At 38.9% G+C, this 11,419-nt stretch overlaps 1 protein-coding gene across 1 annotated transcript; it reads right to left on the bottom strand.

The window, feature by feature from the left end:
• Window positions 1–5,556: 5,556 nt before the first annotated feature.
• LOC149840483 (rop guanine nucleotide exchange factor 1-like) lies at window positions 5,557–7,943 on the bottom strand. The gene is made up of 8 exons (XM_090005081.1): window positions 7,874–7,943; window positions 7,667–7,810; window positions 7,253–7,407; window positions 7,080–7,154; window positions 6,677–6,970; window positions 5,873–6,011; window positions 5,697–5,772; window positions 5,557–5,605 (listed from the first exon to the last, which is right to left on the bottom strand). Exons 1-8 carry the CDS (start codon window positions 7,941–7,943, stop codon window positions 5,557–5,559), a joined length of 1,002 nt encoding a protein of 333 aa, XP_089861207.1.
• Between the last annotated feature and the right edge of the window lie 3,476 nt (window positions 7,944–11,419).

Genomic DNA, 11,419 nt, shown 5'->3' on the forward strand with positions numbered 1-11,419 from the left:
TAAACCGCATGATAAATATGTTTTTCCAGTTTTTTTATTTTATTTTTAAATTTTGGCTGTACAGATGTGATCTATGTAATTGATTTTATAGTTATCAGCTCTTGAAGAGTTTGATTCCAACACATGGGTGGTTTTTTATAAAGTTCAAGAAATCAATGGTTCAACACTTTTGTAAATTTTTAAGGCTCTAAACATCATTTTTTCTTCGAATTAGCATGATCATGAATTCTTAGTAAATTGACCATGCCCAACACATTTAAAGGGCTGGAACCTCATAAAAAGTACCAAAGAAGCTGAAAAGCCCATTTAGCACGTGGTTTAGCAGCAAATGAGTTTAACCAGAACCCATGGTTCTGTACACACACACGAACACACACACACACACATATATATATAGTCAGTAGAATATGATAACTGAAATATGAGAACTAGAAATATAGGCAATTCTAACACTATTTTTGCAAATTCAACTGTGTGAATGTGAATGCGCTTGACATGGTGAATTTGCTAAGAATCAACCATTGGATCGTGTGTTTTTTATGAAACAATATGATTTTGAATACTTGATTATTTATGAAGATTATGAGCCATTGATTTTAATGCCTTAAAACAGTCTTGTTTATACATCAAAATTAATTGGATGATTCAAAAGCATGTTTTTATAAAACCATGCATGTAGATGATATCGATACTGTTGTTCACACATTAGTTCTCACATATTCTAGTGACTATATATATATATATATATATATATATATATATATATATATATAAGATCTGGCAATTTGCGTTAGATATGTACAATGAACTTAGTCAACATGTACATGCGCGATGTACAAAAGAGAGAGAGAGAGAGAGAGAGAGTAAAATAATGCAGACATTCTTGACCAACGAAAATGATCACATGGTCGATGAGCGAACTGAGTTGATTGGTTAGACTGACCACCTTTATTGGTGGGTGGGTGCCTACCAATGGCCATCAATAGGTGGGCTCACACCTTTCCCATAATTGGCTCAGCCACGGTTCGGGTATCAGACCAACCAAAAACTTTTCTGTCTTTTTATTGCTTTTAAGCTCGACTCAGAACAAAGATTGAATATCATCTATCCTTCCATGTGCTTGAATGCCTCTAGACCTCGTGAGATTCAGGGACATGTGGGTCAAGGCATGGGCCAACTCGTGATCGGCTTGTAAAGCTTGGCTCGTAACAAGCTCTGGCTCGTCTAGACTCCTGACCAACTCATGAGCCGAGCCTGAGTTATGAGACGAACCTGAACGGCCCAAGCTCCGCTTGTTTAAAGGAGTCGAGCCAATGCTGTCAACATCATATGGGCTATCGAATTGTTTGGCGAACGATTCAGGTGAATCGACCGATTCAGGTGACTACGACCGATTCTTGTTCTGAATAAAAAACAATTAAAAAATATTTTGTGTCAATCAGAACGTAACATGTGTTAAAACCATTAAAATAATATTAAGAAATCAATTTTAAGCATTTTGTTACATTTATTAAAAAATAGCCTATTCAGGTTAGTATGGTATCGATTTTTTGCTGACACGATACTAATAGACCGATTCGCACGGATACTAACAACATTGTGTGGGGCTAGAGATCCTTGGATCTCACCCAGGGCTGGGCATCTCTAGTTTGAGTTCCGGGATTCAATCACCCTCCAAGTGCTTTTTTTTTCTTTCCCATAAATCAGCATCTGTCTAGGGCAGATAAACGGGTACAAGATACGATATCCAAATTTAATTTAATTTTTTTGGGAGAGACGTGCATAATAACAATTTAACATTGTAGGTCCAGTGGTAAAGAGGGGCCTAGGGTTTCAAGCATTTTGAAAGAACCGTGAAAACTGAAAACAAAAAAGTGTGACAAACATATCAGCAATATATCGCGAGATTTAAATCTCGTGATATTTTCACGAGAAATTGTCAAAAAAAAATCTAATGAGATTTTGTAAATCTCGCAAGATTTAGCTGTTTAAAACTTTTACAGTTTTTCTCGTTTTTTTTTGCGAGATTTTCATAATATCACGATATTTTTCACCATGATTGTAGCTAATGTAAAAAAGAATGAAAATTAAAGAAAAAACACCATTCGTTTCCATGATGCTTACATAGTTTACATGTCATATGGTGCTGATGGATTGGGATGTTGAAGAGCTCACCAAATACCAATGAGACTCTCTAAGACTAAACCTGATTACATTTTATTATGTTTGGAGATCAGAATTAAGGATGCAAATGGGTTGGGCAGGATGGAAGTTTTGCAATTTTTGGCTGTTCTGGATCTGACTCACCACACTGTTCTAGATCCGAACCGTTTGCATTCTGAACTGGACTACCCGTATTTAGGCCCTACAATGCCGGATTAAGAGGCACCTCGTGGGAAGTGGGCTGGATCAGAATGGTTTGAGTTTAGAACCCAGTGGAGCGGGTTCAACAAATAAGAGCAGCACCAGCTGAACCAACTAACTTGCATCAGCTAGTTGGCTAACCTTCTAATCATTACTCAATCATGCATTTAGAGTACATAAGATCTAACCAAATGAGAACTGATGTGTAAATCATGATTTTTATGGAGTTTTTATCTTTTTCTTTTGAATTTAACTGTATAGATGTGATCTACATGCTTGGTTTTATAAGAACCCACTCTCGAATCATCCAATTTTGATGCATACACAAGAATTTTTTAAAGCTTTAAAAATCATTGGCTCATAATCTTCATAAATATTCAAGCATTCAAAAATTGTACTTTTTCATCGAAAATAGATAAGCCGATAGTTAATTTCTAGCAAATTCACCATGTCAAGCACATCCACATGTTTGGATCTACAAAAAAGTATTGAAAATGTCATATCGCTGCAAATGGTTTACCTATTCTCATGAAAAGAGCAGAACAAACAGGCTTCTTGGATTCTTTGGGCATTTCTGGTTTTGTTGGTCACACAATTCAATATGCAGACGATACTTTAATATTTGGTCATACGAATGTTAATCAAATGTCCAGGTTGTGCTTCATTATTAAAGTTTTCACTGCAATTTCAGGCCTTCGCCGGAATGAGAGTAAGTGTGCTCTAGTCTTACTCAATGTTGACCCTCTTCTCCAATCGGTTGCCGCAAGGATCTTCAACTGCCCAATATCTGACCTTCCTGTCAATTTCTTGGGTCTATCGTTACACTCACTGCAGTCGGTGAGAACTTCATCTTGGATGTCTACTATAGAGCGGGTGAAAAAGAGATTGCAGTCTTGAAAGGCCCGATATTTATCTTTTGCAGGAAGATTGATGCTAATTCGTCATGTTTTGGCCCGATTACCAGAGGTTCGTATGAGCATGTCCATTATACTGACAACAGTAGAACGAACGATTAACCGTTTGCTTTCGCACTTCCTTTGGTCTGGGAATGTGTTTTACAAAAAGTACCCGTTTGTTTCTTGGCAACAAATCGTTCTCCCGAGGCAGCGAGGCGGCTTGGAGATTCCGGCTCTGAGAAAGAGGAGCATCGTTTTAGTCTTGAAGTGGGCTTGGGTAGCTTCCACATCTCAATCTCGTTGGGCTACGTTTGCTAGGCAAAAATATGGTAGTCTACATGACTCCCTTCTTTTGACACCCAGTTCAGTGTGTCATTCGTACCTCTGGCTGGAGTGGCGGAAGACACTTTGGTCCTTCAGTGGCAGGAATCTTAGGCCTGTCCATGGCCACCCGTGGCTTCACTGGGCCATGGCGAGCGGATATAGGTTCTCCATTAAGCAAGTTTACCATTCCTTGCTGCCATCGGGAATGGACTGGTTTCCCAGTGATTGTATGTGGGGTAAGGGGCCCGCTCCAAGAGCAAAAGCTTTGGTGTGGCTTGTGACTCTGGATCTTGTTCAGACCTAGATTAATACCAGGAAATGGGAAATTCAATTTCCCATCATGTGCATTCTTTGCGAGAAGGCAATAGAGGACACGACTCACCTATTTTGGCTCTGTCCGGTCATTCTAGACTTATTTTTTCAAACTTGGGGTGCACCATCTGTTCAAACTCGTCCGAGTTTCGTTATTTGAGACCTCTTGCTTGGTTCCCTAATTTTTTGGCACAAAAAAATGGAGATTATTGTGGCGGGTATGGTTGTTTTCAGCATGGTGGGTGATCTGGACTGAAAGAAACAACATCTTCTTCAGGGGCATCAAATTCGATTTCGAAAGGCTTCACCAACGGGTCATGTATGATGTGTATCTGGATCTTAAATTACATAGTAGAGAGAGGGGTTTGATCTGCTTGTACTCTGAAGTATGCACAGTCACCATCTAGATTGTGGTTGTCTTATTCCTATGTTTCTCTCTCATCCAATATTGTGTTGGATGTATTTTGGTAATGTTGAATGGTGAATGTTCTCTCTTTGTCTCTCTCTCTATATATATATCAGTCATTTCTAAGTAAAATGATAGGGTCATGAAATCCTCGAAAATGGGCAACTTACAAAAAAAGGTAAAAAGACCATCTCCATCTCGCTCGCTCCTGAAATCAAGGATGAAGTAGGGGCTAAACATATGTATACAACCAATGGTGATTGAACGACTCTCCTTATGTTTGAGTGTTTCTTAGATTGGACCTTATGTGTAATGCCCCAAAATCTAAGCCTAAAAAAATTTTAGCAAAAACCTTTAATTAAAATATTTGTTTTCTTCTAAACTTTAATCAACGGAGAACGATATTTATCATGCAAGGGTTTAAATAACTTTAGAGTGAGTTATAAGTGTAAATCCAAATAAGATCAGAGTATCCATTTAAAAAAAAACTAAAACTATTTATATTACGTACAAAAATTCTCACTACAAGAAAAATGTGGATTAGCAACAGACGCTATCCATCGCTAATCTATCGTTAAATAGTTTAGCGATGGGTTGGCGATGGATAGCATCCGTCGCATAATCCTGGTTGCTAATTAGTGACAAAACTTATCTGTCGCTAATTAGTGCCGGATTAGCGACGAACATGATCTATCGCGGGTTCGTCGCTAAATAAGCACTAATTTGGGTTTGCGATGGATTTATATTCCATTGCTAAAATAGCGATAGAATTAGCGACGGAATATAATCCATCGAAAATTCATCATTGAATATTAGCGACAAATATTATCCGTCGCTAATCCACCATAAAATTTAAAAATAAAAATAAAAAAGAGCTCTGAGGCGTGCACCTCATACTCCTCGAGACAAGGCGTGCCTCAAGCCGAGGCGTACATGCCTTGAATTTTTTAAGGGTCAAAGTCCTCATTTGACCAAAAATTAGGGTTTTTTTACGCAGTTTTAACTAAGTTGCTAGTAAAAAATCGGGTATGATCCATAAGAAACTGGGTCTCAAACATAAGCCCAAGAAAAAATTTGATCTGGGGGGCGCTGCCCCCCCCCCGCCCGCTGACCACGTAGCGGAAAGCACCCCGGGGGGAACCTCTGGACCCCCCTCAACAACCAACAAGACGATAAAGTAATTGTTGCAAGGCAAGGAGATGCTCCAATAATTCCTCACTATCCATGTCTCTTATTTTGTTGTGCCCCTGCTACTCAAGGAGTGTGATCATCAGACCTATGTAATTCCAAAATTGGCAGAAATCTGAGAACAAATAGGAGAAATTGCAATATTTAATAGATGTATCTTCTTTTGCCCTTGTCCAGGCCTTAAACACTCTGTCTCGCCATCATACCTCAATATTCTGAAACATTCTAATCTTTCCTTCAGATATAAAGCATAGGTACGAACCCATGCAGAACAATCCCAAGCTGGGAAAGAAAAAGAAAATGAAAGTGCAAAACCACAAATTTATGCCAATTATGTATTCCTATACATGTGAATAGTGGATATAAATATTACTTCACTAACCAATAGGACTTGAATCATCCTTGAAATTGGACATTTGGAGAATGTGCGCCTTTTGTGAAAATTTTAGCAGTTCTTCTCTGAAAGTAGGGTCACCATCTCTTAGAATCCTATGAATAACTATTAATGTTTTCAATGCAACCTGCAAAATGCCACCAATTGTCACCAGAACAGGAAAACATATTAAAAGATGCATCTCATCAACCATCAGTTTGACAAAACAAGGGCTTAGAACAAAACGTCATCTCAAATTATGTCTATCATCTGAAAATAAAAAAAGTCCAGTTTCAATAGAAAACCTGAAACATCTCAAAAAACACTATCGTCCTCTCTTGAACTAACAAATCAAGACCTCTAGAACATAAGTTGTCAATGGACACATTATATGTCATCTAATCAACTTCTCATATGACCAACCAAAAGGTTTAGAATTGTTTAAAGGCGAAAGCAAGGAAACTTCAAACTTAAGCATCTTCAAATCTCTTAGCAACAGGGGAGTAAGGGGCATACTCACTTTTAGTGTGAGTATAGCAGCACAACCTATTTATGCAAAACAATCCAGACAAAATAGGCAAAAGGATACACAAAATATAGATGCACAAAGTCTTGTTTTAAAGTATAGAACTACATCGAGCAAGAACAAAGCCATCACAACAAGAAAATACCATCTTAGAATTAGACCAGTGAATCCTACACACAAATTGCCACAAAGAAACACTTATTTTATATGTAGGTAAATAAAAATTATTTGAGGGCACAAGCAAGCGAAGCATTTAGCACAACCAACTGAAAAGAGCTAAGACTTACCTTTGGCAAGCGCTCAAAGTAGACATTAGGTATCTCCATTTCTGCTAGTATGCTGCTATTTATAGCCAAGGAAGCCTTTAGAATTTGAGTCAAGCAATTTTTTGAGTGTTGCAACTTCTCTCTTACATCAGCAGACAACCCACTGAGAGAGACTTGCGGACATGGAAGGCACCATTTTCCCTCTTGCCGTTGGTAAGACCTCCTTTTGGAACAACAAGGATCACCACCATCATCAACCAGTATCCCGCGATCAACATACCAAAACTCTGTTTCTCGAAAACTATCGAGTATTCCCTACAAACCATCAATTGTGATATCCAGTCACTTCCAATTCCACATATATTGAATTCAAGCAGGAATTAATTACTATAAGCTTACGCAGGGCATCACTCTAGGATCTTACAAGTAACATCGCATCAAGCTTCCTAAGTGCAGGTAGGTTAATGTACAAATCTGATCGAGGGCGGGTTATCATCACCTGAATTCACCACACACAAAATGAAATCCTCAATGATCCAATGTTGCTTATTTGGACGAGATCAAGAACAAAACATAGAACCATGAATGCGTAAAAACCTCTAAAGTCTTGCCACCAAGAAACTTCTGCAACGCAGGGATAAGCTCGACAATAGAGTCACTAACACACAGTAACCAATCTATCTCGCGGTGCCACAATGCCTTCTTCTGCAATGGCAATGGCTTCAGCCTCCACAGCTCCCCAAACACCATTGCTATTAGTGCATGCATACGGTTTCATCATATCAGTTAACGAAAATCCAGAATATGCAAAATTCTTTTAAACGACAACTACCACCACCTAGGAGCTAAGTTTAAACAAAAAATCAGGGTTTCCAGCGACACAAAAATGCCCGTTCGGTAGTCAAAATGTGACGCTAGAACAGATCTCAGATTGATGACGATCGAACGAAATTGGCACAAAAAAGGGGAACAAAAAAAATGCAGAAGAGTATGTGGGGTGAAACGAAGTACCAGAGTGGTTGGTGATGGCGTTGGAGATGGCGAGGGCTGTATCAACTCCCTTTCCTCCGCCAGACATGTCTTCCTCAAGGAAAAGCTTCGTCAATCGCTCCTTCATCATCTCAAGCTCTGCATTTCCCCGCCAACAAAGGACTTCTTCAGAGCAAAAAGAACGAAAAAGCAAGAGTTAGCCAAAAAAGGGACTAGACAATGACACACCGACTGGATCGATCTCCGCCTTCTCCCTGAGCTCCCCCCCCTCCACACCCACACACACACAACCCGCCATTTTCGTTGTCGACGACTGAGAGATGAGGCACCATGGCGGGACTCGACGGATCATCACGATCGCCGACTCCTTAGCTCGGATCGGAGGAGAGGAGATCGTCAAGGGCGTCGAGGAAGATATCGGGTAGGGATTCCTCCTCCCCTAAGGTTTCTGTCATTGATGGTACGGTAGAGGATCTTTCGAACGAAAGGGGAAACACAAGAGAAAGAAAGGAAGAGGGGAAAAGAAGAAGGGAAGGAAAAGGAGAGGGGAAGACAAGAGTCGGCCGGCGGGGGTCGGCGATGATGTGGCTCCGACTGGTCTGCGGATGAGGAAGAGAAGAAAGGAGAAGAAGAGAAGACTTGGGGGGCGGCTGCGTACAATGAAAGGAGAAAAAGTGCGAAGGGTGTGTGTGTGGGTGTGGGTGGGTGGGGGGGGGGGGGTGAAAAAAAATTGCGCGATTAAACCGAAAACTAGCGATGGAACAATTTTGTCTCAAAATCTGTCGCTCAGGCTGGCTCATACCTCAAATAATGGTCGTATATGTCACGACAAGCTTGTCGTCAGACATCTACTCAAAAGAATGTAAAATTCTTTAGTGTTTCTAAGTTATTCTAAGTTTTATGTTGTTACTACAAAAATCATAACTTAGAGAAAGGAAGAAAAGGAAAAATACATACTCACAGTGGGATGTCAAAAGTAGGACAGGACTTGAACCAATAATTTTGAACCAGGGCTATGATACCAAAGCTGTAACGCCCCAAATCTAAACCTAAAAAAAATTAGCACAAACCTTTAATTAAAATATTTTTTTCTTCTAAACTTTAATCAGCGGAGAACAATATCTATCATGAAAGGGTTTAAACAACTTTGGAGCGGGTTACAAGTGTAAATCCAAATAAGATCAGAGTATCCATTTACAAAAAACCCAAAACTATTTATATTACATACAAAAATTCTTTTCACAAAATAACAGATGAAAAACTTAACAAATGCTTAGGATCAAAATATACTAAATCCTAAGTCTGGCCATGGATCCTCCAAAAGTGTTGGTCCCTGTCACTATCACTGCATCCTGTCATCCACTGTCCAACATGTCAATCACCTGTATTCCCTTTAAAGGGTCAAACTCATGAAAGCCTGGTAGGTACGTACCACTCTATAAGAATTATAACATTAAAATATCTTGGGAGCATACAATTATTTGAAAGCAGTAAAACATGTCATATAATTCATGCAATAAATAATGTTTACATCATGATCATTAAAACATATCTTCAGTACTGAATCTGTAAGAGTAAAGAGAACTTTGTTTTACTTATTAGTATCCACCCGGGCACGTGGGGGAAATCTGACGCCGCAGTCTAGAGCATTTCGAGGGTGTATTATTCAATGATTATATTTTTACCCGGATGACTGACTGAAGCCGACCCAAAGCGAGCGGTCAATGATCGAGAAAAATCCCTGCTAAGGCGTATAGAAAATGTATGATGCATCCAAGACTATCTGCAATAGTTGGGGATCTATCACCTAAGACACAATTTGATAGCCCCGGTCTCCTAACCTTAGAGAGGGTAAGGGGTACAACCTCGAGTGACCTCAGTTGTTACTTTTTGGGAGCAATGGCATTCCAATGCTCGTTAGCCCAAGTACCCCTTTGAGGTACGAATAAGTCACAAGTTTCTATAACTCATTCATTATGCTCGGGTGTCGAAACCGAACAAGCATCTTGCCTATGAAGGCGATCTCAACATTAGTTATTATTTCATGAATAAGAGCGCATTGCGCCTTCAACTGGGTTCTCAATGACCCCTTGCTCCTTCGAAACAATGCATGCCAGTGCACATCTTATAGTACCAAAACACACATTTCAATACATAATACATAGTCGGTTCCTTTAACCATTGGCTTTAATTCGAGCTACAGGCTTTTCATGCATATTATTCATTTGTTCAATAAGTAACATCATTCATCATTTTCTGCATGTAAACTCATAAGTAAACACATGCTGCTACATTTTCCAAGTATTGTTATGCCTGCAAGCTATTTTATGTAAAAAAACTCATGTATAAGCATGTGTGCAAATTATCATATAAGAAACTAGCATTGAACCTAACATGCATGCGAGTTGTTAAACATGAAAGTATCAGAATAAAGGAACAAAAGTAGGCATATATGCTTATTTAAAGTATGAAGATTACTCATAAGCATATTTTAATATTAAAATCCTACATAGAGAGGTATAAGAATTCTCTACCTTAAAATCCATGCAGTTTATGAGCAAAAGCTCCTGAAAATACCCTTGGGTATTTTATTTTCAAGATGCACTCGTTGGTTTGAACATGGTAAGGATGATTCGTGACTCGAACCTAGTGTCACATATACAAATGGTAGTGAGCTTAGATGATCAAGGCCTCGGTACTCATGCGATACAGGGTTCTGATGGTAGAGGAGGCGACAAGGTTTCGTTGGTTGAAATTTGAAGAAGGGAAGAATGGCTGTAGAGGCTCGCAAAGTATTTTGCTCAGCTGACCCGAGTCAATACTGCATATATATATATATATATATATATATATATATATATATATATATATATAAGAAACTTGCTATAAAGAAACATTAAGAACAAGAAAACATTCACAAGTAAATGTTTAAAAAGAAAACAAATTATTATAAATATAGGTATAAGAATATGAAAGTGTTAATCTGAACGAAGCATAGTATTATGGGATAGGTGATCCCACATTATTTTCCAACTGTTGTCAATATTTCGCTGCACAAGCTAGCACCATAGAGGATAATTGATTCATGTTGATATGTAACAGCATTGTGTATTAGCATTAGGGTCAGGCACTTAGTGCCAGACTTCACAAGAGTTGAGTCAAGCCGAGTGCGAGCCTAGGTTGTTTCAAGCTCTGCTAAAAAAAGAAACCATCATTCCAACTTGCGTTGAGCTTAAGCTTACAATAAAGTTATGAGGCAGATATATACAGACCAAATGAGCAAGATGACACGTAGTGCTAATCAACAAAAAGTTGAGACTTGTGAAACCACAACTCAATAAGTGAGAAAAGAACATCTAGAACTCATGCCAACAGATGCCTAGCGTGTTTACTGGAGGGTTTAATACGACTTGTACTTAGCATACCCTTCAAGCCCTAATTTCTTGATTGCAATTGTAAAAACACAATGCTCATTGTTGGAAATAAACATAATACATACTAAAACTGACTCTCATGAAACCAACAGCCAAGCGGCCACCTCCCCTCCAAGCAATGGGTCTAACAAGGAAATACCCTTCAACCACCTAATGGAATGATGAGGAAAAAAACTGAATTCCTATCCGTCCATTTTCCCAAAACATATATCAAAGTGACACAAGCCTTAACCAAACCCAGAAACAAGAATCAATGTTCAGTATGACCATTTATTCCATTCATATTGGTTGGAACAAACCAATTGAACAAGGGGTTTTGGCCAGGTCCAGTTATAACCTA

This window comes from Nuphar pumila, chromosome 4 (assembly GCF_984573655.1).
Source record: "Nuphar pumila chromosome 4, dmNupPumi1.hap1.1, whole genome shotgun sequence".
Lineage (NCBI taxonomy): Eukaryota > Viridiplantae > Streptophyta > Magnoliopsida > Nymphaeales > Nymphaeaceae > Nuphar > Nuphar pumila.